Raw genomic sequence first — 26,061 nt, forward strand, 5'->3', positions numbered from 1 at the left:
GACCTTTGCACAGCTGACTTACTTCGTGGGTGGCCTTGGATGTGCCGTCAAATAGAAAAAAAACCCGAGTTCTTCTAATCAAAACAAAACTCCACCCGCAAAACAAAATCCCTGAAGGAAAAACAGCACGAGACCAAACAGGGGAACATCTAACATTTTTCCCTCACCAATCTTAGCTGTGACATTTCACAGGACTATTTCGTGATAGTCTGACTGGCGCCTACGGTAGTTTGAATCTCTTGGTTTTTGGGGGTGAACGATAGACTGGACCCACTGGGCCATGGGCCCTCAAGTCTGGGATGAAAGCTATGTCCGGCTACGAGGTTTATTTATACTAGAAAAGGGGAAAGGACCAGCTTCTTGACCCTCCATTAGAGCAGTCCCATTATCATGTGTGACATGAAATGGCGGACACACGTGCACGCACACGCAGGATCTGCACGCTAAAAACAGAACAATCTGCAACGGTGAAACAATGTAGACGTGTTTGGTCTGACGGCACAGTGCATCAGAGTCAGCGACAACTCCTGGATGCTGAAGGTGGGTGATCTACAGCACTGCGCTGGCTCGTCGCATACTCATTCTCTTTTTTAATGTAGGTTATTCCTGGGCAGTATTACCAAAGCCCCGTGTCACTGAGATGTTGTCAAATTCTGGAACTTTTATTGTATTATTAAGATTTCTAAATTAAAACACCCCCTGAAAAAGCATCTTGTGGGGTTTTCGTCTGCACACTGATTGAACACTTACTGTTGAGGATGTTTTCTAGCCGCTGAGTCATTGATCCCTCCACTTTCTCTGTGCCATCAGATTCCAGCTTCTGGTGGATAGCTGCAATAAATAAATAAATCACTATTAGCTTATTTCACAAAATTTAAAAATCATAACTTAAAGCATAGAGGGGTGAGAAATGTAAGACTGGTTTTACGTTCCCAACGCTGCAGAGTAACCAATCCCCGGGAACATTTTCAATTTCAGGAACCAAAGGTAAAACAAATAAACATGCCCTACCCCCGTGGTAGATGGCAGATAACTGCCTTGGTTCTCCACCCACAGATGCTGTTACTGAAGCCACACACCCCCATGGTTGTTCCCACGCAACAAGGACCTGACCTTGTCCCAGCGAACAACTGTATTGGATCAATTCACCTAACCAAAGCCATCAACAACAAAGTGTGGTGGTCTTGGGACATTTGGAGCCCTTTGACCTGGAGGTAATGTGAATCTTAAAATGTTTCCAATTTTGGGAAGAGCAGAGCTTGAGGTCTGTATACTAAAAATGACTGTACTGGGAGCGTGGTGGGGAGCAGGAACTCTCTGATGGTTTGTATCAATCACTTAGCAAGAAGAGCTTTACGCGGGAGAGGGAATTTTTTTTTTTTTTTTTTTAAAGGAACGAGGGGAGAAAAGGAGAAAAAAAAATAGGGAGAGAAGGCAGCGGGGCTACCCCAGTATATAAATAAAGAAGTGGGCAGCTGGGTGGTGAGAGCTGCAGTGTGGGTTTATTGACAGAGTAGAAGGGAGTTGGAGAGGGTTTAGAAGACTTTCTAATACGCACTTGTGAAGCAACTCAAATAGGCGACAAGCAGACACCTAAAGAATGAAGACAAGATAGAAACGGATGGCAAAAAAGGACAGTACACCTCTCCATTTCCTTCTCTTCATTTCTGTCCTCCCTCTGTTGTTCTGATGCTGGCTGTTAGCAGAGCTTGACAGCAGAGGGAGCGGGAGGCAAAGTGAAGGGGGAGCGTTCTGAAAATAAATATATGGGTCCGTTCTGACAGACAGAAGCCTCAAGGCAGAGACCGAGGTATTCCTAAAAACACCCAGTTCAAACATGCCATTGCCTAATCAGTATGGACGTCACTGGCCTCTTGCTCTTGAGCAGCAGAAAATGAGGCCAGATGCCGGTTTGGTCAAAAGCTCAGAGACGTGGGAGTGTATACGGGAGATGGCTGAATTAATAGGACTAAACACAAAAGAAGACACACGCATACACTCAAGGCTGCTTCACGTCTCCACACTCCTCCTTGCCCTACTGCCAGTTTGCGTGTCCTCTGCATGTGTCGCACACTGAAGATCTCATGACGTCACAGCTAACCTAAACATTAGGTCAGGGTCCGGATAACACACGAGCCAGGACCTGAGGAAGAGCTGCAGCTCCTGCTTAACTTCCTGGAACCGTCGAGGCAAAAAAAGAATAAGAATAAAAATACAGTGTCCCTGGTTTCTAAAGTCGGCAATGTTTTGACTCCAGCAGGGGATGGGGACTCGGGGAATAGGCCCTGGGAATCGTGCATTTTTGGAACACGGTAGCTATTCCGCTTCCTGCGTCAATGGGAGACTTCCTTTTCACACAACAATGAAAAACCACAAATTTCAACATTTTAGTGGCAACAACCCCAGTCCCTGACAGACTGTCAGTCAGTCAATCAGCCAGTTTGTCTGCGTCCCAGAAGCACGCAGACAAACTGGCTGACTGTGTGCGTCTGGCTGATGGCTTGGTCACATTTGTCACCGAGGCTCCATGACCAAATGTTCACTACAGCCAAACCCCATCCATGTGTGTGCTGGTTCACAAGCAGTGGGTTTCTTTTGTTGTTTGTTTTTTTAAAACTGCTAAACAATTCCTTTCTAAACATAAACAAAATACTTTGTAATCCACAGAAATTTGGTGGTATAGAAAAAAACCCCAAAAAACAAACAAACATGTACAAGTGAACAGGGTTTCTTCAGCAGCATAAAAATAACACCAACACAAAACACTACCTTAACTATAAAACAGAGCTCATACATGTCAAGGAATTTGAAACATACAAATTTACAAGGGTTTAGAGCTGCTTAAAAATGTACATTTGCAGCATTCCAACTCAAGTGGCCTCCAACATCAGGACTGGCAGGGCTGAGTATATCTGGCAGTAAGCTTGATCACCAAGTATAGTAAAAGCAATTAGACTGTTAGCTTATGTTACAGGAATCCATGCAATTTCTGGTCATTTCTGACCCTCTGACAAGAAACAGAAAATCTTTATTCCTCATTAAGTGAGGAAGATATTTACCTTTGAAGCTGCTAAAGCCTTTTTCAGAGGCACTGAAAATTTCCCTTTACAGAACGTAAGATTTCTACCTTTGTACTTGGTAACTAGCACACTTGACAAAGTTAAGCATGACTTTGTGTCTGATACCCTATTAACCTAATCCTACGTCTACCCAGGGCTGGTGTTCAAAGGCCTTTGTTTCAAAAGTGCAAACATGAATCTGTTTTTTTAAACAGCATCTGACTGACACTTTATTTGGTTGTGACTTCACAAATTAGTATTACCGAATGGAAATTAAAAACATGTTTAATCTATTTATATACATTTTATTTACATTAGATTTCTGTCGGTGCTCGGTCTTGTTATGTGTTGGTGAGCTTTTTCTTAAGCTCCTTTGTGCAGTGAACATGCACTCTTGCAATATGCTAGTGCAGCACGGTGGTGCAGTGTGCAGCACAGCTGCTTCATAACAAAAAGGTTCTGGAGTTGAACCGGCTGCTTGTCTGATTAGTCTGCAGAGGTGTGAAGGAGGACGTTTATTCAAAGTAAAGTTTAAAGAAACATTTTGTTTTCAACAAGCTAACAGGACTACTTTTCAGCTTTCACTTATTGTCATCACTATTTAGATGTTCTTCTCAGCTCGTTTTCTGCTGGGTAACCTTGTTTCTTGATTTGCCAAAGTCTAAATTAGATAAGGTGATATGAGATTTTATTTTGCCATTTGTGCTGGAGAAGCTTAGCTGTACTGGAGAGCAATTAAGAGGCAATTATTTTGGACAAGAAGAAGAGAGGGAGAGGCAGAAAGTCCACAGATGTTCAAGTCAGAATCCTGCTGTTTGTTCTAAACATTTTCTAGCTGCCTCATTTCTTTTCCTACATTTGGCTCCTCTCTGTTGTTTCCACCTTGTCGGCAGCAGTACACTTACATTGAAGAAGAAGAAAAAGCTCCAGACGTCGCCTATTAAAGTCATCAATAAAAATCTCACATGCAAGCAGAACTGAAAATAAACACGAGAGGAGACGAGAATGTTGTAATGGTGACGAAGAGGCTTGGAAGCATTCAGCAACTTCTAATGCAGCACATTCTGAACTACGAGAACACATAAGTGCCCTGTTAAGTTTTTCTATTCACTGTTAATTTTTTTCTAATTCTAATGGACACTTTTCAGATGAGGTTCATTTGGACCAATTCAGAACTGCAGAGAGCTGCCAAACATCGAAGAGAGACAAAGAAAGGATTCACAGTTGCTCTGACAGCTGTGTTAACGAGGTCTGGCAGTATAGCTGGCAGGCTCAAAAGCAGAATGCTGGCTGGTATGTTGGTTTGGCTGACCATACATAATGTACAAAATAGCTCCACTTGAGCCATCCGTTTTGGGCCTCCACTTCATTTTTTATGACTGAAAGCCAAATTTTGGCATAAAAAGGATGCTGCAGGCCTGCAATGAGTCATAGTGAGCAGACACGATTCAGGAAGTTGAAAAATGAATTTTTAGTCATAATTCCTCTTCAAACATGAGACAGTTTCTGTTCTTAGTTCACTAAAAATGTCTTTTGAAAATAAGTGGTCACACAGCTTGAACATAAAGAAATATCTCTAAGCAAAGCTTGAAAAATCTACACAGACGTTGAATTTCTTTAATAAAAAAAAAGGTTCTTTAGTCAACTGGAAGAAAGTTAATATGACAAAAACCAAAAACTGCTAGTTTACACATTAGGAAGATCAAAAACACCATTAGTAGTAATTTGAAGACAAATTTCATGCCATCTGATTATGTAACACTATATATACTACATTCACAGACATACTCCCGCAGTCACATACCTGTGACCTTCTGTTAGCTTAGAAATGCTCCACTACATTCAGCAATTAGTTTCTTGGTGTGTCTGCATGCAATGAAATGGTTGGCCATGTTGCGTACCGTCGGGTGAGCTGAAATATTGAGCCGTCTTCAGTTCTCTGGAGATGAAGACAGCCCCGTGCTAATCTCGGGGTGCCCAAAGATCACCGCCAAGTCAAATTTAAATCTTATTAAAGGCACTTTTTAAATTGAACTTGTGACATTTTTGGGGGAGTCATAGAAATATCAAAGAACAGAAATATCATTGGCTGGCACACAGAGCAATTTCCTTACTCAGCATTTCAAAACTTTAACCAACAAAAGTAACTGTTAATCTCAAGACATTTGTCATTAAGAGTGATGCTTCTCATTTCTACAGATTAGCAAGCAGGTGGCAAACAAGTTCAGAGGCCTATTGATACCCACTAAACCAAATCATGACGGATTTTAGTATTTTGGGGGTTAATTTTCTGGCTACAATCATTTAATTGGCTAATCTATCCTGTCAGCCAACTGTTAAGTCTGTTTATAAGTAAAAAGCCAGAAAGAGTTAGTCAACCTATGAAGTACGAGCTTAACAACACAGTCCTACTGGGAAATCTAAATGTGTTTTGATGCACCACCCAGGAGCACCACCCGTAATGTCATACAATGACAATAAAGAGATTCTTCTATTTCTGTTTTAGAAAGGTATTGTGTGCTGGAAATTCATGTGGTAATGTGACTATACTACAAGCATTTAAGATTTTAAAGGTCCATTTAAGACATCTGAAGAATGTTTAGGGGAACTTAGTCATCCTGAATTCTCTGTTGGCTCCACGTAAATTAATTTTCTATACAGTTGACACAAAGTCTTTGGTAGGTGCTGCCTTATATCCATCTCAGAAAATTCACACAAGCCAGAAAACATCACAATAGTATGTGCTTGTGAGTCACAGGTCACATGAGTCCATCCATGGAGCACTGCTTCCCTTCAACCCCTGGAAACTGTACATTTCCCATTGGTGCAGTGGGCACACAGTAGGCACGCTCAGTCTGAACGTGAGAATGACTGCGCATTGTTGCCATTGGTCATATTGGGTCTGTTATCGGCACTATCAGTCCTAATACTCTGGCGTGCATTGTGTTGGGCTGCTCCGTTTATTTAGATTCAGCCGCTAACAATGAAAACATTGCCTCTCTTCCAACCGCGGCACAAACATACGGAAAGCAATAATAATAATGATGGAGGCAGAAAAGTGTACATATAAATAGTAAGGGGAAGTAACTGAGCAGCTAAGGCGGGAGCAAAGGGTAAACAGACAAAAGTATGAATGATGAAGTGAACAATCGATTTGAGGTACCTGGCAGAGCGACAGCCGTCGGTCTCTGCTACCTTGAAATCTTTTTTGCATGCAGAGGTCAGTGAGTGTGTGCATGTGTGTGTGTGTGTGTGTGTTTACGTCGACTTTTCAGAGTGAAGCGAGAGACTGTGTGACAGGTGAGAGCTGATCTCATTTTGATGGAGGTGAATTAACTGTGTTGTGGTTGGCCAGTGCAACTTCAGTGCCAAGTAGAGGGCTTTCACGCGGCATCCAAATGAGCCTCTTTAATCAACTGCTGCTAAACCGCATGCGGGGGGAAAAAAAATCCAAAGACACACTCTTCCAAAAATCAAGAGCCATTTTCTAAGAGGAGAGTGAAGAGTGATGATTTGTAATGTAGTGTATTAATCAGACATCATTTGGGGCACTTCCACAGCACACAAAAATGTGTTAATTCCCTCACCTGACAGAGCGTCCTGAGCCTCAAAGAATGTACTGAGGCCTCCTTTCACATAGGCCAGACTCCCCTCGTTCTTCTTAGTAGCCTGCTTCTTCAGATTACTGGCTGCAATCTTCAACTGATCGAAGCTGTGAAAACAACAAAATGACACTGTCAGTATATCAAAGCTACAACTAATGATTACTTTCCATTTTTTTTAAATAAAGACATAAACCATGAAGGTTTTGTGCAACCAACAGCCCAAAACATACAGTCATATTTTTGAAACTTTGTGCGTGTGTTTCTGTATGCGCAGAGACACACGCACATCTGGGGGCACTTTGAGTGCGTGTGTCTGTGTGTCAGTCTCCTCGGTGAGGTTTCCTCCACAGGAAGAAACAGTCACCCAGTGAGGTCCAAACAGAGGCCCCTGCTAATGCTGAATCCCGGGGTCTGGGTTACTGGAAGGCTAAGCAGGGGGAGAGGAAGCCAGGAGAGTCCAAAATAACTCTCCTCTTCTCTGCCCTGACAGCCTTTTGGGTCAGCAGGCTGCCTTGTCTTCATATAGAAACTTAGTGAAGAAAATATAACCTCATTTCAATGGCACAAAACAAAATCATTTATTACTGGCTACTACCTATTTATGTAAATTACTCTGTGGTGATTCTCATCTGTAAAATTAAAAACAAACAACCCACCCCACTTTTGCATCTTCTTAGGTAATTTTCTCTATAATAATTATGTTGTTACTGTCACACAATTAGAACGTAACAGGTTATGATCAGTAAGAGAAAAGACAGTTATGCAATTTTGTGATAAACAGTACATTAAACTTATTTAACAAAACTGACTATATAGTAAATAGTGAATGACTTCAGATTCAGCCCATGTGTACATTTTTCAGTTTATTCATTGCCATCCCTTAGATTGCACTATATGGTGACAAATTATGATTATTATCATCTGACTATCAGATATTTATTACTGCACTGATTTATACAGGAATATTTGAATTGTTTCAGCTAATTGTCAAACATGATGGCGTCTGGGACTAGCCTGCAGACAACCTAAATCCAGCCTGAACTGCTACTTAACTCAATTCATTCATAATGATCAGATTGTTACACTGGAATGTTATATTTTTCCTTGTAACCTGCAACCATCTTTTAAATTAGCTGTTAACATACTAGTGTTAGTAATGTGTGGCCCTCTGATTATTTTATCCAGGTCAGTAGTTAGTAAAGTCATAAGATCATAGCAGCACTAATCACACCTACTGGCAAGGAGTAATATTGGAAGAGTTCAGTCAAAGAGGCACAACAAACCAGCAGCAGTTGCTGAAAATGATATACGAGCCTTGAGTTTGCTCTTATACCAGTATTAGTGTGAGTTTTACTGATGCACCTTATGTATTACGCTGTAAGCTCCTGTCTTGTGTCGAAGTAACTGAGTTAAAGAAAATATGAGCTTCAATTTTTGGTGGACCTCTGTGAAAGGTAGAGATATTTTACTGCTTGTTTTTCTATTTTCCTTTCCTCTTTCATATTGTTAGTTATGAGAGATGGTAGCTTAACATGAGTGACAAAGTAGGAGCTTGTGTACCTGGAGCCTGCATGGTTTTCTATGAGGTACCAGGTCGCAGAGAAGTTCTCACTGGTGAAGTCTGCGCTCATTCCTGGAAATGTCAGCTCCAAATCTTTAGGTGTGATTTTGCCTCTGAAAGAAGACCGAGAGAAAAAAGATGACGATAAAACTCGACAGTTAAATAAAACAAAAGAACAGAGTAAAAACTGTGGTGGAATTAAAATAAAGAAAATACCCGTATAAATGTTTTTATAGTAAACTGTGTGTGAGCAGACTTTCGTAAAACAATTGAAGTCATTTTTAAAAGTGACGTGTGGGAGATCAAGTTCTCCAGCAGGGGGCAGTATCTGGCGGGGATGTACTGTGGCTGGGAGAGCTTGGCGTGGGAAGTGCAGTGTGTGACGCCTGGTTCCCCCTGGAGGACCCAGTACTCATTAAGGAAGCTTGATCTTTACTAATGACCTGTGGCCTACACAAACTAAACCCCTCCCCACCACCACCACCACCACCACCCACTCTGCAGTCACACATATGTACAAAACCCACATAAACAGTGCAGCATTTAAGTAACAGAAACACAAAATCCATGTAAAAGAACACACTCCGTGACGTACTCGCACGCACGCACACACACACACACACACACACACACACACACACACACACACTCCAGTGTTGCTATCATTATGCACCTATTTAAATCTAATATACATGCCTCTTTTGCATGTCTTGTAATTTTTTCCTATTCTCTGCTGTAGTTGATGTTTTGTCATGTTTGCTGTCCTTATATGCACCTCTTTTATTAGTTCAGCTGGAGCCTTCTTCCTGTAAATCTGGGTTTTTCCCTTCGCACCATCCATTGCTCATTGGGGGCCTGTATGATGGCTTGGGAAATTTTATCTCTCATAAAGAGAGGACTTTTGCTGTGAACGGGCATGGCATCTACATAAAACTGAATTACTTCCTAGCCTGCTTGATTCCACTCGGAGCATGGATTGCAGCAGCTCTGGCTTCAACTTGTGATAAACCGTGCTCATCCTGTAATGATAAAATTTACTTCTGCTATTAATGCTAATATTTAAGTATGCAGGAATCTGACCACATACAGATGCCGACACCATTTTCTTTTATTTTGTCTTTGTAACTTCTCCATCTTTTGTGGCAAGCAAACACTAAACAAGCAGTTTTTCAGCTCCTCATCAAGTTGCCTTTGAACATTTAGCTAGGGCCAACTTTGTTAGTAAACCTTGAAATATCACCACTGACAACACTAAATGTTATATTTGACAATATGTTGACAAGATGCTCAGTTAACAAAGCTGGTGAACCCCTAATTTACTGGTCTTTGTAATGCTCCACAGGTAGCTTTTTATAAGCTTGGATATTAACAGGTATTACCCAAGCATTGTACCCCTGGTAGGAAATACAGCACACATAACAAACAGTTAATATTCAGTGAGTGTAACCATTTAATGCTCAATCTGTCTGAAGTTGTTCAAACACTTGGAAGTTTTAACTAGTCCAAGCATTACGTTATGAACAGCTGGTGCAAACAGCCCAGCTGAGTAACCTTCCAGGGACGTCACTACACAAAAATGTACACAAACACACAGACCAGACAGACAACAGGGTGATGCTTTATGATGAACAAAAACATCTCTACCTTCTGAGTGCCTTTGTGTCACAAATTAAGAGCAACTGCTGGGACACAGATAGCGATAGCGTGTTTGTATATTAAAATCAAAGAGACTCTTGTATGCTTCACATAGTGCCTGCTTAATGCATCCCTAGGAGCAAGTGAATGCTACAGCCTGTTTATGGGGGTCTTGCTCCTGACCATGAACATGACAACACAAACTATACATTACAACTTGTGTATTCCCTGCCAGGCACGTGGGAGGCAGCAGCATGTTCGCTGCTCTCAGGCGCTCTACAAATGTGTGGGTTTGCTGCCTTAGCTTTTATCTCTTTATCGCCATCCTGTCTGCTTTATACACAATTATTGTGTTTCCACTGCCTGTGTGAGCGGTTAGAGGCTGTTCAGCCATTGCTGTGCTGGCATAATATTTCAAACGCTGGCATATGGGGAGAGTTTGTTTCTGTTTAGGGATGTAAACCATGACTCAATGGCTGGAGCACTTGTGTTTATGGCGGTGGGATTGTGCCGAGCCATTTTTCTGCGTGTGTATTTGTACGCTCTTGGTTCATACTTGTCTATGTCGATGCCCAGGGGGTTGCTGGGGCGCAGTGACAGCGGAGAGATTCCTTTGTTGCGGTCTGTCCTGAAGGTTAATTCATCCACCCATACTGCAGACTGATCTAGGATACCTGCGGACAGGACAGGCGAGACGCTGTGACCGAGATATCCTCCATACTACAGATGTACTCACACACACACAGACAGTGACTCAAACATGCAAATGCACGACAAATATGCATTTATTTTTCTGTTGTAAATTATTTTAACTTAAATTTAGTACAAATTCTGACCACTGTACTCTGAAGATACAGTACCTGACCTAATTAATTACACAGTACACTTGGAGGCTCTTGTCAAGGAATTTATAGTGACTCAAAACTTTGCAACTTCACTAAAAACATGCAACATATACATGGCACAAAGCATGTGTTGAAAACATACATTCTTTTGGGGTATGAAAAACTGACGAACATGGCCGGCCTTAGTTAAACGCTAATGCCAACTTTGCAGCCAAAAGAATAAACACAGTCTGCACATTTGAGCAACATCGCTGATGTGTGGTCGACTTCAGCCAATCACACGTGCCTGTGCCTTTTCATCAGTTTCTGGTCAGAATGTTTCAAGTTAAATAAACAATGTGAGTTCATCTAAAAAACATCACTGATGTGTGGCTGGCTTTAGAGAATCACACATGCCCAGTTAGTCCTATTCTTTTTCTTAAAAATCATTAATTGTTTTATCAAAATTATTATTATGTTTTTTTCAGTTATGGCTATTTTTTAATGTCCTCTCCCTCAGGTCACTCATTTTTCTCCATTTAAGGTTGTTTTTTGCTTTACTCAAATGCTTTAGCGTGCCATTTGTGGCTAAATAACCCAAATGTTGAATATCTTATAACATTTTATATACAAGAAGAGAAACACAATGAATAAAGAGAATTTAATGCTAAACTAATGTAAATAATCATTAGCTGTAGCCCTTGTTTAAACTTGCATCAGCTCCTTTTGTCCAGGCTAGCACATAACAAATGCCATGAGGGTGATATCTCAATCTTACCAATCCTCTCTGGCCTTATTAGTTTAAAAGAGACCGTAGAGGTGCCGAGACCTCCGGACTTGGTGGTGACGATGATCTCTCCCTTGTCGTCTTTGGCAGGTCCCACGCGGCACACTATTTTGCTGGCCGACATCCACTCGGCTGTCAGCAGACAGTTGTGACCGCAGATGGACAGGCCTGAGATGGAAGGGAGAGGGAAAAGGTGGAAGGAGTGAAAGATACAGACATGCAGTGACAGTGCAAACAAACAAACTGCAGCACACGCAGACACACAATCTAAAACAAGAGGAGCTCACTTTAGGCAGCTCTGACGTCTATCAGCGAGTTTAGTCACCCGGGGTCAAAGTTCAAGTTGGGGTTGCGATGGGTGTGGGTGGCCTTGATCTTCCTTCCTCTCACTCAGCTCCTTTAAGCTAATGAGTGCCACTTCAGTGCTAAGTGGCTCATTACTTTCACAATGTGCACTATGCCCCTGCATCTGTCATCCTTTTTTAAAACCCCTAACTAATACTATTTAGGCACTAGAAGGAATACACAAGGATTAGTTTGATATTTCCAGCTGAGGGGATTCAGAAAGCTTCACGTGTGTATAATCAAACGTTACAAAAGCCCACAAGAGCCGATCAACAAATAGCCCATAAAACCGTGAATAATATGCCCATTAGAGCCCCATTTCCTGCCTCTGTTCTCTACTGGCCACTTTGTTTGAATACATAAGCACTCACACACATTTGTGCATATCTAATTGTATAATTCCAGGCCCTGGGGCATTCATGGTTAGAAATAGACCTCTATCACTGGCCAGTTCACGGCTTGCCAAGTGTGTGAGTCTTCTGGACTGCCCCCTCCTTTCCTCACCTCCAGTAAAATCACAGAAGTAGGATATCAGTGTGATGACAACAAGATGGTGGTAGCCCACCTGTATAGCTGTAGAATTATGTTTTTTGTTTAATGAAAAATAACGTGAAAACTAATTTTCACATTAGTGTATGCTAGATTTGTAAAGTGATCGCAGCAAAATGTTTTTTGAGAGTAATCAGTCACACAAAAAGCAAAACAAAAGTCAAAAGTCAAAGTTTATCTGGCGAATTTGGACTTTTTTAATGGAGAATTTCCATATGTGTGTTTGTGTGAAAAAAGTAAAGGTCATTCTAAATGTATAAAGAATTTACAGTACAAGAAACTGTGATTACAACTGCAACAAAAATGAAAGTAGGTATTATATTTTAAGGACTTTATGAACAGTGTTGGTCTACTTTTGGAAAGACTTCTATTTTTCCATATTTTTCAATGCTTTCAATATTTGTCAGAAATTAACAGTTGAGTGTTACTCACATGTGTTAAAAATTTGATACAATATTGATTGCATATTTGGGGATTAAATGAGTAAAGTTTAAACAGCTCTGTGCTAAACTTATGAAACTGTTGTGAACTGGTCATGAATTTCTTATTCCAGAGCAGAAAAAAAAACCAGGTATAGTTCCTGTTTTACATACTAAATAATGAAAAAAAAAAACTCTACAGCAGCTGCTTTAAAAATAGGGATTGGGGCCACATCAATAAAAGAAGCGAATGCAAGTGACAATTACAAAATATTCAAACCAGCAACTTTCTCTCAGTGAACCACATAGTAATACAAATAGTAAATAAACATATGAAAATAAGTCATCATTCATTATTTATAGTTTTATTTTCACTCCTGTTAATTAATTAGTTAATGTGTTGATATCTTGTGTAGACAGTTCTGTGTACAGATCTAAAAATGTTGATAAACTGTATATTTCTGTATTATATTCATTTGTAGAAATACATATGTGCACATTTGAGTATGGAAAAAAAACAAAAGAAATATGGATAATTCGCATGCAAAACAGGACCAAGTTAAATATGGATGTCACTCCCCATAAAAATATCAATACTGTGTAACAGACATTTATGTTACACAGTACAGGACAGACAGTGTGGTTAGCTATGTGGTTAGAAAATGGATTACCGATGAGGTCGGCTGGGCCCGTGCCCAGGTTCTCTCCACGGATCGTGACTTTGGTCCAGGCTGCACCTTCTTTGGGCGATATGCCCGTGACGAGCGGGGGCTGCCGGGCTCGAGACATGGTGACCTGAGGTGAACAGGTAATCTGGGTCAATCAGCACCTGGACATGGCAAAAGAAAGCGAGGCATACACAACAGAATGAGGTCAGTAACACGGAACGCTGCACACTGACAGAGCAATCTGTGTAAAAATCAATGAAGCAGCCTACAGACCGAACATTAAACAGAGGTTTGGACAATCAGTTAATTAGTTCAAACGAAAACAGTGTTAAAGTAAAAACATGTGATTTTTTTTGCCTGATTTTCTACTGTTAGTCTGACACCTTTCTGTTTTTTTTAACCACTGTTTATTCATCATAAAAACCATTTAAAGCTTGTCAGCTTGTAATGTACAGTAAAAGCAATCCGCTATCATTTTGACATATTTAAAGCACAACATATTGATTTAAACTGACTGAAAATATTTACCATTTATAATACTAAATAATTACTGCCCCACGACTGGGCAAAGTATTGTCAAACGACTGCAGTGTACAAGCATTCCCAGCATGAATCTGAAGATCAGGGGAAGAAAAACATCTTTGTATGTCAACATAGAACCATAGCAAATGAATGTAAAAACATTATCCTAATAACAAAAAATGTAAGCTTTTTTTTTTTCTGAAATTCCCCAAACATTTCTTACTAAATTTCCAGGCAGCTCAATATTATGTTATTTAGTACTGACTAGAGTTGGCAAAATATGAGTAACATTTTGGCTGGCAGCTAGGGTTCATTTTCCACCCTGAACTTCTCCAAACAATGTATGCATTGCAGCAGTTATCTCTCAGATAATAGGAAAAATAGAGACGCTAGCCAAGAATGAAGGAGCAGACAGAGAGCAGGGAGGAAAGGAAGAATGTAAACCTCACAGAACAGGATAAATAAACCTGGCCTCCCCAATCATTCCACATAAGCCCACACAATGCTGAACAGATTATGGCACCAAAGAAGGAGCACCCATGCAAATCAGTTCATGTTGGGCCTGAGTAAAGGAAGACAAGGAAAGGTTCCAAATGACGGAAAAAAAATATGAAAGGATGTATTTCAGCAGCACAGATGTTTGCTAATAAATTACTGCCAGGTCTCAAAAAGGCTGACCAGTCAAGACTCTCTGAAACAGCTTGAGAAAGGCTTCCGCCCTTTTGCTCGGCAGCCAAAACACGTTCTCCACAAACAATTCAGGAGTTCACACGGACTGGACCTTCAGTGTGTTCATGCTGGTAACCCTTTGCACAGTTATATGGCCAATAATTAGTTGTAGGTGTACAAGTTAGACTTCCAAGAATGAACAGAGGCTCTTAAAGTCAAGGAAATAAAAATCGACAGAGCACAACATTTGGTTACTCTGCTTGTTATAAAGACTACAACAAAAAAGTGAAACTTTCAACACCTGCAGCAGGCTCCACATATGACACAAGGTTTCCAACAGAAAAGTTGTTAGCCCTGAAACACCAAGGGGCAGTGGGCTGGGATTCGCTAGGATTTAATACTGCACTCAAATAATTTAACTCTATCTATGACTATAACGCTAACTATTAGTTGTTAGACACAAGATGATGATTTCCCACTTCCAGCATTTACTTTATTCTGTTAGCCTACATAAAATAACATCTGCCTGTTTTTTAATCCCATTTCTAACTTCTTTAAAGTTTTAAAGCTGATTTTTTTTCACCTCAGTTTATCAAGAATAGCAAGATAATAAGATAAGTTAAATTTAATAATAATAATAATAATAATAAAAACACGAATAAATATTCACACATAATCCTGGCACGGGGCCAAAAAAGGCAGAAACCCTACATCAGGAACCATAAACTACATTTATGGGTGCAGCTTGTGCTTATCTTAATTTAACTGTTCTTTTTGTATGCTTTTGTACAGGTTACAGACTCTCACAAACTTTTTTTCACTTGTATTTAAAGTTCTCATTAATATGCAAAATAGTTGAGACACAATAACCAGTTATAGATCAGTCTGACTCACAGCATTATTAATGTCACAATAATTCTGTGCTTTTGAGTTTTTTGTGAAAACAATTTTTATTTTTTTTTTAGGTATTATTATTAATATCTTATTGAACAAGATTAGATATTTATTTATGGTTATGACTGGAGGGGTGAATAACAATAGAAAATTCTTTATCTTTTACATGAAATTATTTAGTTAACTAAATCTAAAGTGTGCAAACTTCTTTATTCAAATCTGAAAATCTAAAACCATCCTAAAATAATAATAATATGCTATTGATATGTATGCTGAAGATACCCAATCAAGTTGCTTTCTTTTAAAAGATTACATAATAAAATTCAACTAACTTAATTTTATTATTCATTTAGTTGAATTTAATTCAACTAAAGACATATTTATCAATTATCATTAGTTATATCTACATTCACAATAGCTTTTGATTTGACATGGTGAGTGCAAATAAACCTTTCTTTCAACATGTGCTTCATGTGTGTACTGATGATAGCCAGTGTCAGTAATGCACATATGATAACATTCTTAATATTATTTATTATTATCAATCATTGTTAATAAATGTATAATTGATGAGGTTTAGTAAAGTAATGACCGTTTTGCAACATCCAAGCACTTTTACTTTTTCAAACACAATAACTTAAGAGTAAAAATCTGACATGGTGACAGTCCTATATTGAACAGCAAAATATTCTGTGCCAACTCAGGAAAATGCCCATGTAGCATTAAAAAGTTGTGAAACTTCCTGTAATAATAATAATAATAATAATAATAATCACTAACCTAAATTAATGTCTATACATATTCTGTAGCAGCAATTACGGTTGAGACGCATCAAAGCAGAACTAATCACATGCACCTCACAACTCAACAGTTGCTGAATATTGGACATGTAGCACTAGAGTTTAAGGAAACTATATTTAAAAAATGGCTCATGAAAAAGCAAAAATACAGGAGCACAAAGCAACCTCATCTCACCCCACTGACACACACACACACATGCACACTACAGCCCCTGTCCCCAATTACCCTGACATCGAACAGTTAACATAAAACCTCCAGCGGGATTTACCTCATGTTGTTGCTGCTGCCCTGTGCTTGTCAGAGGAAATGGAGGGGCTATGGGTGTGACATGCAGATGATAAGAGGTTAACAGGTCTAAAACAAGAGCTTGGTATATCCATCATCAATCCCACATGTTTAGAGTGGGAGCAGCAAGGGTGCAGAGGACAGAGCTCTTTATTTTCTATAATTCTAATTTTGCATTCAGGAGTGTTTCTATCCTTTCCCCACTAATCTTGGAAATACACGTGCACAAACACACAGATAGCCTGGCCCCACACACACACACACACACACACACACACACACACACACACACACACACACACACACACACACACTGGGCAGAATGACAGCTCAGCTAGGTTGCGTGCGAGGGGCCCGAGCTGGTGTTGTGTGGTCTCTGCGTATGCAAGTGTGTGGAAGGATCTGCAAAGAGGTCCATGCAGCTCGTGTGTGTGTGTGTGTGTGTGTGTGTGTGTGTGTGTGTGTGTGTGTGTGTGTGTGTGCGTGCATGTGTGTGTGTGGTCTGGGTGTGTGGTCTCTGGCGCGGGCCTGGGGAGAGCCTGCTGACGGCTTGGATGAGAAAAGAGCCGCTGTGTTTACTTTACTCTGGGGGCTGTGCATGGACACGGGAACACTGCCCAGACCCCTCTCTATAACAGCAGCGTGCACGCACACACATGCGATGCACAGAGTCACACAGAAACTACGGAGACCTCTGCACAAGTCTCATGTCATGCACCACTACAAATAAACTGCAAACAAGGTAATAGAAACTATAACTTCATACGGGCAGAGGCTTCACTGTGAATGGATTTTCCTTAAAGTAGCATGAAAAGAAAAACAAAATCTTAATCTCCAACTGGAAACTTATGAGGCAGGCAACATTTTCTGCAAGACTTGCAGAGGTATCAGCCTCTAGGGGGCATTAAGATCCTTAAGATGATACCCCACTTAATTCTAACAAGTGAGGCCAACAAACAATGATGATACATTAACAGATTTAGCCTCTTTCGTCCTGCTCAAGTCTCCTCCAACCATGACCTCCTCCCCGCCTTCAATACCACCAACTCCAACCCTTCTCTCTCTAGTACTTAAAAGGCAGGTTTGTTTTCCTTGGAGGCTCACTAACAAACAGCAGGGTTGGCTCTAATCTGTATGGAAGCTGTGGAACTTCAAGGTTTAGGATCTTTTTGCAGAACCACTAACAAGTGACCACCCTTCCTTGGCTCAGCGCTGGAAAATGCAGACACAAATGAAAGACTTTCCATTAAATCTCTAAAATAGTTTTGTCAGATAAAACCATTTCATTGTAACATTTTTTGATCCAACAAAAAACAACAACAAAAAACCCCAGAAAAGATATACATTTTAGAATCCCAATGGAATGTCTTGCATATAAATTGAACATTTGATGTGGATATTTTTTATTGAGTGCACGTTCTGATCTGATGCATTAAATCAACAGGCTACCAGCAAGTATGTTACTATTTCCAGTATTTTTCAAACAGGATTAAATCGGGTTTATTATATATTATGATCAAATGTATAACAGTTAAAGAATTATATAAAAGAATATTGTTGCAGAATGTTTCTGGTTTTAACATAATTACTGTTAAAAGCATAAACAGTCCAACTCATGTTGACTACACTTTACTGTTACTTCAAATAAGGTACTAGGAAAAAAAGAATCCATTAAAATGGATTCATAAACCATCATCTGATGTCACTAGAACCTTAGAACTGATGTGTAGCTGTAATGAGCTCAAAATGTAAAGAATCAGTCTGACAGACTCGAAAAACAGAAGAATTTCTCAACTGACATAGTTTCACTGTACTTCAGTTTTTTGTTAAGTGCTCCATTGTCTGTTTTTATTGTGTTCAATTAAAACATAAAAAAATGACCAACTACAAATCAGCTTAGCCTGTAAATGATGTGTATTTGTCTATATATATATATATATATATATATATATATATATATATATATATATATATATATATATATATATATATATACACACACACACACAAATAAACAATACAGGTAAAAAACAGGAAGTTGTTTTAAGGCAAATATAAAACAGAAAACAGACATTGGCTAATTCCAGCTCTTCAAAAGTGAGGATTTGTAGCTTTTCTGTGATATTTGGATTTTTCACTGGTGGTACTGGTTTACACAAACAAATGAATGTAAAACCATCTAATTCACGTCTGAATGACTGGTATGAACATTTTTACAAATGACTGCAAAATTCTGGGCTAATATAGATATTAAAAATAATTTGGAGGGGATATCCGGTACCAGTACCCAAAAAAATTATTTGAAGATATGCCAATATCACTAAACGAGGCCGATATATGAGTCCATCCCAGACATTTTCATTATTTTATTATTATGAATTGAAATACAACCACTAGATAAAGGAAACCAAATAATAGCTGAATATGATGAGTTTTTAATTTAAATGATTAGCTCCATATCAGACCCCAAACATTTCTCTCCAATTTTTTTGTCTTTGGTGAAAATGGAATCAATGTACTCCCAATAGTCTTCCAGGAAATGCCCCCCAAAATCTTAGGCTTTAGACATAACTGCTATTGATATATGGCAGAACAGTTATGTCTACCATGGGTGACCATCTATGGTATCTGACCAGGCATATGAACACATGTCATGACTACAGCGTTTATACCGCAGATAATTAGCTACTGAGTATTTAAAGGTGATCCACATATGGCAGTGATTGGTGTGTGAATGTGTGTGTCAAAGGAAGAGTGTGATAGGTTTAGTGGGCACAAAGGGACCCATTTAGACAGCTCATCACACTCAAAGCCCCCCCCCCCCCCCCCCCCCAATCATTAGAAAATCTAACAGGCTGTTCTAGTGGCTCGGTACCTCTTCCAGACACACATTCACCATTTCACGCTGTGTATCTAACGTAACCCAAACACCAGATTCCATCAAAGATTCTCCCCCCCCACTCCCCTGAATGCACAGAGCCGGCCAAACATCACCCAGCTTGAGATGACTGGCCTGATCACACAGCCTGGGTGGAGTCTGAAAAAAACCTCCTCGGTGTTTGCTCACACCCAGGCTACTGCATACCTCTAAGGTGTAGATATGGCCATGCAGCTCAAAGCCAGAAAGGGACCAAATTCCAACAAATGCTGGAACTACTGACCAGTCATTTTGATAATGAGTCAGCGCTTCTACTGCGAGCAGCCAGTCTCAGCCCTTACGGAGACTTTTCCGTGACAGAGGAGGAGAGAAAATGATCAGATGCGTGCTTCTGGTTCACTGGCCAAGCATCATGATGTCTGCCTACAGGGTCTGTTATCTTTAGGGCTATCTGTTTATTTGTTTGTTAGTCTCAAGTGCTTTACTAAGTTATGCCTAATGAAGCAGAGTCCCCAATTTCCCATATAAAAATCCTGTACTAATAAACACAAACATGAAGTATAGGCCTGCAAATGCAAGACAATGTTTTCAGAGGATTAACAGGCTGGAGACAGGCGGCTCTGCCCAATGACAAGGCGAAACTGAGCAGTTTGAACCTTCATAAGCCAGGTTATAACACTGCTGCCCCAGCTTTTTCACATTTAAAAACAACACATCACCAGCGTGAGAAACATCCACTCATATACTACCAGGAGTTATACAAAGACCGCTGCTTACACTAAAACACTTTGGTGGGCATGTAATTAATTATTAAGGTTTACACCATCAAGTCATTTACTATGTCTAATGCTTCACAAAGCTGCCAATATTGTGTTGAATTTACACTCGGTCTGTCTAGCACAGGGATACAGTCAAACTCATTTTTACCTCGAGGACAACAGACTGCCCCACACATTTTGATCTTAAATGGGCTAGATGAGTGAAACTACCCTTTTTGTCAGTGTACAGATGTCTAACTGAACATTTAAACTCTGAGATAGGTTAACATAAGATAGAGACGTGCAATTGCAACAGCACACCTCAGTTTTTCTACATGAAAATGTGTAAAATTACAGTAAAAGTGTATTTATAAAGAATACTTTTTAAACTGAAATCTCTGTACACAGTGAAAAACATGAACTTTTTTGCCATTTACTTGTTTATTATTTGACTACTTTGGTGTACTATGAATGGCTGTGGGGAAGTCATTATCAGCAGGAAAAGCTGTAAAAATTATACAAATATAGTTAAAAGTCCACAAATTTACTCCCTCCATCATATTTCCCAAAGCCGTCCAGCGGGTGGGACTGGAGTCTTTGCCGGATTCTTCCCCCCAGGTCTTATGTTTGACATCCCTGGTCTAGCATATGAATATTGATATACGTCTATCACTATTTCCCAATGCTCAAGTTTTAAACCTATATTTTGTCTTATAAACAACCCAAATATTTATTTTAGTACCACAGAACAACGCTGAACAATTACTTGATTTCAAAGCCAATTCATGATTAAAAACAAAATCCACTTAAGCAATTTTCAAAGAGTGCAATTTAGGGTATTTTTCCCCAAAATAGTAGCATTTCATTTAATGTAATAAATAAAATAAGTCTAATGTTTTGTCCCAAAAATGCAATATTTACTCTTTAAAACCAATTTCCTATTTTTGAGTCATCATTCTTGTATTTGAATTTAGGGCAAATGATGTTGTGATGATAATCCATGTTTAACTGAATATATATTTCTCTATTATATTGTGAATACTGATGGAAGACTTCATTTTATAAAATCATGCAGCTAATCTAATACTACTACTACTAATAATAATAAGTTATATTTTTTCGCCAAATCATAACTCACATTAAACGTTTTACCCCGTTTGTCAGAATAGCTGGGGAGTGTATTGTCAAAAAACAAAACAAACAAACAAAACAAACCCCCAAACTGACCAATTATACAGGGCAGCTAACATTTATTTTACTTTACTTTTACTACACTTGGTGACTGCTGGTACTAGTTTAAAAAAAAAGAAAGAGGTAAAATAAACCTCATAAAATAAACAAATCAACGAAGCAGCAATATAGCAAGCAATCTTGAGGTGAATGACGGCAGCGAGTCTGAATGACGTGATTCCAGTGTTTCATCTGTGATTTGTGTTGGTGTACATGTCAGACAACTGGCATGATTTTAGGTCATTTAAATGTTCATACATTGTTGAGTGTTTGGGTTTTTTATGATACAATTGTAACCTGTAAACAGGTTTCAGTTCACTTCTCCAATAAGAGAGCCTTTGGGATTTTATCTGCCTTCTAGAGAATAATGTTACTCACCTCTGTTGCAGTCTCATATGATGTTTAAGAAGAGTTTATATCATTTCAGTCTAAAATAAATTAAAATCTCAAACAATCAGCATAGAGCTAATATATATTAAAGTCCAAATAAAAAGTTGCAGGTAGAGCTGGGCGATAGAACGATAACGATATGTATCGCGATATAACTTTTTCTCGATAGAAAAATTAAACTATCGCGATAGACCTCGCTGCTCTTGTCCTCTTAAAAAGAAAAAAAGAAAAAAAAAAGAACAGCCAATCCAAATTATGTAGAGCAGAGCCGAACCAATCACAGCCGCAGCGTCACGTCACGTGACTTGTTACGTACAGCACAAGTGCCAAGCCGCACATGTGTATTTGTTTGGGAAGCAGCCAGCCACCGTACCGCCCAGGTAATGGAGGAAATGAGTGTGCCGACTAGAAAAATCAACCGAGCGTGACCGAAGGTTACCGAAGAGAAAACAGATGATGGTTCCAATGCCGGAGAGATTGTCGAACGGAAGAGCCATAGAAGTTCCGTAGTGTGAAGGTATTTCGGCTATTTCAAGTCTGACAAAAAACAGAGTAGCGTGCACTGTAAATTGTGCCGAAAGCAAGTCTGGAAATACAATAAACTGGTGCATGCGCTACGTCCACACGTACCCGGGTATTTTTGAAAACGCAGATTTTTCTATGCGTTTGCACGCAGCGTCAAAGGTGTGCGCATTTTTTGACGTCACACTGTGCACCACGTTATTGTTTCGGTGAAATGAATTTCTACAATACTGTTACTGTTAATTCTACTCTCTGCAGTGTTTAAATGCTTACATATACACACAGTTACTGTCCCTCCACACATACGACTCGGTTCTGCTTCTATGCCCCAGCTTTGTTTACTTTTTCCCACCCAGGCTTCTAGACTTCTGATTGGCCAACATTTCTGCACGGTTAGGAATCTAGCGCCACCTGCTGCTTTGGCATGTTCATAGCAGCGTTTTCCTTCATTTCTGCCTTTATGTGTGGACGGGATTATTTTTAAAACGAAAACGGAAAATCTCCGTTTTCAAAAATACCCATGTACGTGTGGACGTAGCCTCAGTCTCTGACTGGAAGCGCTAATTCGTCATTCGGCTTTTGTCAGACTAAAGTAACTGTTAAAACTGTTTGAAAAGCTCAGCTATACAACAAGGAGAGATTGAGAATTTCCTTTTAGTTCTCAGTTTATTTGATATTGACAAAAGTTAGTCAGTTTTGTCTGTTCTTCTGTAAAACAAACTAAGATTTATTTTTAGAATTAATATTTTGTTTCTAAGTGGAATTGACAATTTAGTAGTCTGTTTCGTTTGTTCTATTTTGAAACTTAAACGCTTTAGCGGCTGCCTTTTGTGTAGTTTGCAATATTTGCCTTTATTTATCTGAAAAAGTCTCATGTTCCTTAAGTACATCTACCCTGTTGAACTTATTATGGGAAATAAATATTTAAATAAAAACAAGCTGCTGATTATTTCACATTTTACTTGTGAGCAACGGCACATTAAAATCTTACAAATATAGTTATTTGGCTTATATCGTGATAGATATCGTTATTGCCTGAAAGGAAAAAAACATATCGTGATATGAAAAAATCTCATATCGCCCAGCTCTAGTTGCAGGCAACAAAATTGATTACCAAGCTAACAAATAATCATTGACCTATTCATTTTGTATTAAAATGCGTAAAAAAATTATTAAAAAAAAAAAAAAGAGTTGACAGAACTTATGTCATGTTTGTTTTCACGGGGCCACAGCCCCATTGCCTGTCTAGATCTGACAAGGTCACAGAAACCCCAGAGTGAAGACCAGTGGCCCAGCAAGCTCTGTGTGTAGGCTGGGTAATGCCAGGTGGGGCAGAAAGCAAAAAGGGGTAAGCAAAAAGTGCCACTACAAACAAAGTCTAGCCCAGCCCCCATCACTTGATTCACCCCGAGGTCTACGGAGCAGCGTCACTCAGGAAATTCTAAAGAGAAAAAGAAAAAAAAGAAAAAACGCAGCCTACCACATTCCACCAAAACAAACAACAGGGCCACCCAAATTTTTCAATTAGAGCCCCAGGAGGGGACAGGAAATGGATCAGTGTAGCCACCCCCCACCTTCCCCTGTCACCAATGCTGACTCTGGACTAAAGAAAGAGAAGTGATACACAGAGCTCTGTAGGCTCTAACTGTACAATTGCTACCGTGGACCTCAACTCGAATGATCGACATCTTATTTCTATGACACGGCACCAGTCTGCTGTTGACTTGTCAATCAACTTGCTCTCATTCACTCTTTCATACAATCAATCAGTTAAACTAACACACATCGTAAAGAACTGCTTCCCTGGGATAGAGCTATTTAAAGAAAGTATGTGTAACAACATTAAAAAGCACACAAGAAAAAGGATTACAGAGGCTTAAACTATGTTCTGTCTGAAAACACTAAACTTAATGAGCGTTTACATAATATCTGGGAGGTCTTTATGTATATTAAGTTGTATCTCACTGTTTACATATACTAGGAGTGATTGTATGTGCAGCCACAGCTTGAAATGTTGAAATGCACTTTCTTGATCTTTGACTAACACAGACTGGTTAGAATATTTAGAAAACAAAAAGAAGCAATGCTCATCATTGAGGCAGCATTATGCTAAGGATTCTTGAGGCGAATGAGAAAAGTGATTCTGAACAACGTGATTTTTCACTTTGTAACTTTGTAGTGCAACTGAAGTGTGACAGATGAGCAGCATTAGGAATAAACACTAAACATATCGTAGGTCAGTTACATCCTGCACTGATTCAGACCCGAGTGTTGATTACTAGTAAGAAGTTTCATCACTACGTGTATCGCTACATACACAACGCAACACCAAATTTACTTTAATAAGACAGAAATTTTAACGGAGTTTGGTACAGCTAATCGTAATGTCGCTAACACTGCAGAATGACACAAATAAGCCATTTCCCAGTTTTTTTTTCGTCAGACACGTTAAAGCCAACTGCTGCAATAATTAAATAGCTCTTTCGTTTTGTTACAGAAAAGAATACAAGCTTTACTGAGAAATTTGACAGCTGCAGTTAGCTTATGCTAGCGTTTGCCATTAACCGGATTTGTTATGCTAGAATGATATTGGAGTTAGAGGCTGTCATTCTCGTTCGTCATGACCATAAAAAGCGCTTAGATTTCAAAAGGACATGGCAATTATAGCAAGCTATTTGGGGTAGAAAAAGTAGAAGATATAAAGGGAAATATTTAACTTACAGTCGCTTGCCTTCTGCGGTGTTTCCTGTATCATTTAACTATTTCCGGTCTTCCGTTTTTCATGCAGCCTTCAAAATAAAACGAATCACTTTGTAAATGCACATTTATATTTTTGACTATAAATGTGTTTAACTCAGCGATCTCCATAACTTCAAACAAGCTTCTGTAACATAGTAAGTTTAATGTTTTGTTTTATACACTTCAGGCCTTTTAAATGTTAAAATTAAATGAATAAATAAATAAAGTTCTTTGGTACTAGTTATTTTGAATTTCTGTACAGCACTTTGGTCAACGTTGCTGTTGTAATTAAATGTGCTATATAAATAAAATCGATAAACGAACCGATAAAGGATAAATGTAAGAAAACAGCGTGATCATACAGATTTATTAAAATCTTTATAGAAGCCACTTTAGTCTCTCAGCAGATATCCTAATTACCTGTGAAAACTTAAGGCAGTTATATTACATGCACACACACACACACACACACACACACACACACACACACACACACACACACACACACACACACACACACACACACGCCTCTTTGACTGACAGTACTGCTCTTCTGAAGTGTTGGTTGTCCATTGTGTGAGAATTTTGAAGCCCATTGGGAGCTTTGCTCCTTTCCTCATCTCTCTTTTCACGGTGCATCATTGAGGTATTTCCACTTGTTCTGGGAAAGGCGCAGCATCATTAGAAATGCAACAGAGACCACCCAGGCACACACTAGAACACTGATGGCATTACATTTATCTCACCAAATTGTGCAGGGCAGAAATAATTTCTGTGATAAGGCAAGGCCCAATCCCCAGGGAAAGCATATTGTCCAATTAGACTGACTAATCTGATAATTGAGGGATCAAACTGTGACTGGGGAGTTTGCACAGATGCTGATGTAACACAGAGGCTGTTTGTCTACATAAACATCTACTT

At 39.3% G+C, this 26,061-nt stretch overlaps 1 protein-coding gene across 1 annotated transcript in view; it reads right to left on the reverse strand.

Moving 5' to 3' along the window:
* The window catches only part of exoc2 (exocyst complex component 2), a 49,657-nt gene extending 24,482 nt beyond the window's left edge, over positions 1–25,175 (reverse strand). Inside the window, exons 1-7 of the mRNA XM_080886581.1 lie at positions 25,123–25,175; positions 13,456–13,613; positions 11,463–11,639; positions 10,417–10,534; positions 8,225–8,338; positions 6,647–6,771; positions 751–831 (exon numbers count right to left, since the gene is read on the reverse strand). Of these exons, the coding sequence (XP_080742707.1) occupies positions 751–831; positions 6,647–6,771; positions 8,225–8,338; positions 10,417–10,534; positions 11,463–11,639; positions 13,456–13,573 (733 nt within the window). The 5' untranslated portion in view covers positions 13,574–13,613; positions 25,123–25,175. The remainder of the gene's footprint in view (positions 1–750; positions 832–6,646; positions 6,772–8,224; positions 8,339–10,416; positions 10,535–11,462; positions 11,640–13,455; positions 13,614–25,122) is intronic.
* Between the last annotated feature and the right edge of the window lie 886 nt (positions 25,176–26,061).

Source organism: Rhamphochromis sp. 'chilingali' (assembly GCF_963969265.1).
Source record: "Rhamphochromis sp. 'chilingali' genome assembly, chromosome: 7".
Taxonomy (NCBI): domain Eukaryota; kingdom Metazoa; phylum Chordata; class Actinopteri; order Cichliformes; family Cichlidae; genus Rhamphochromis; species Rhamphochromis sp. 'chilingali'.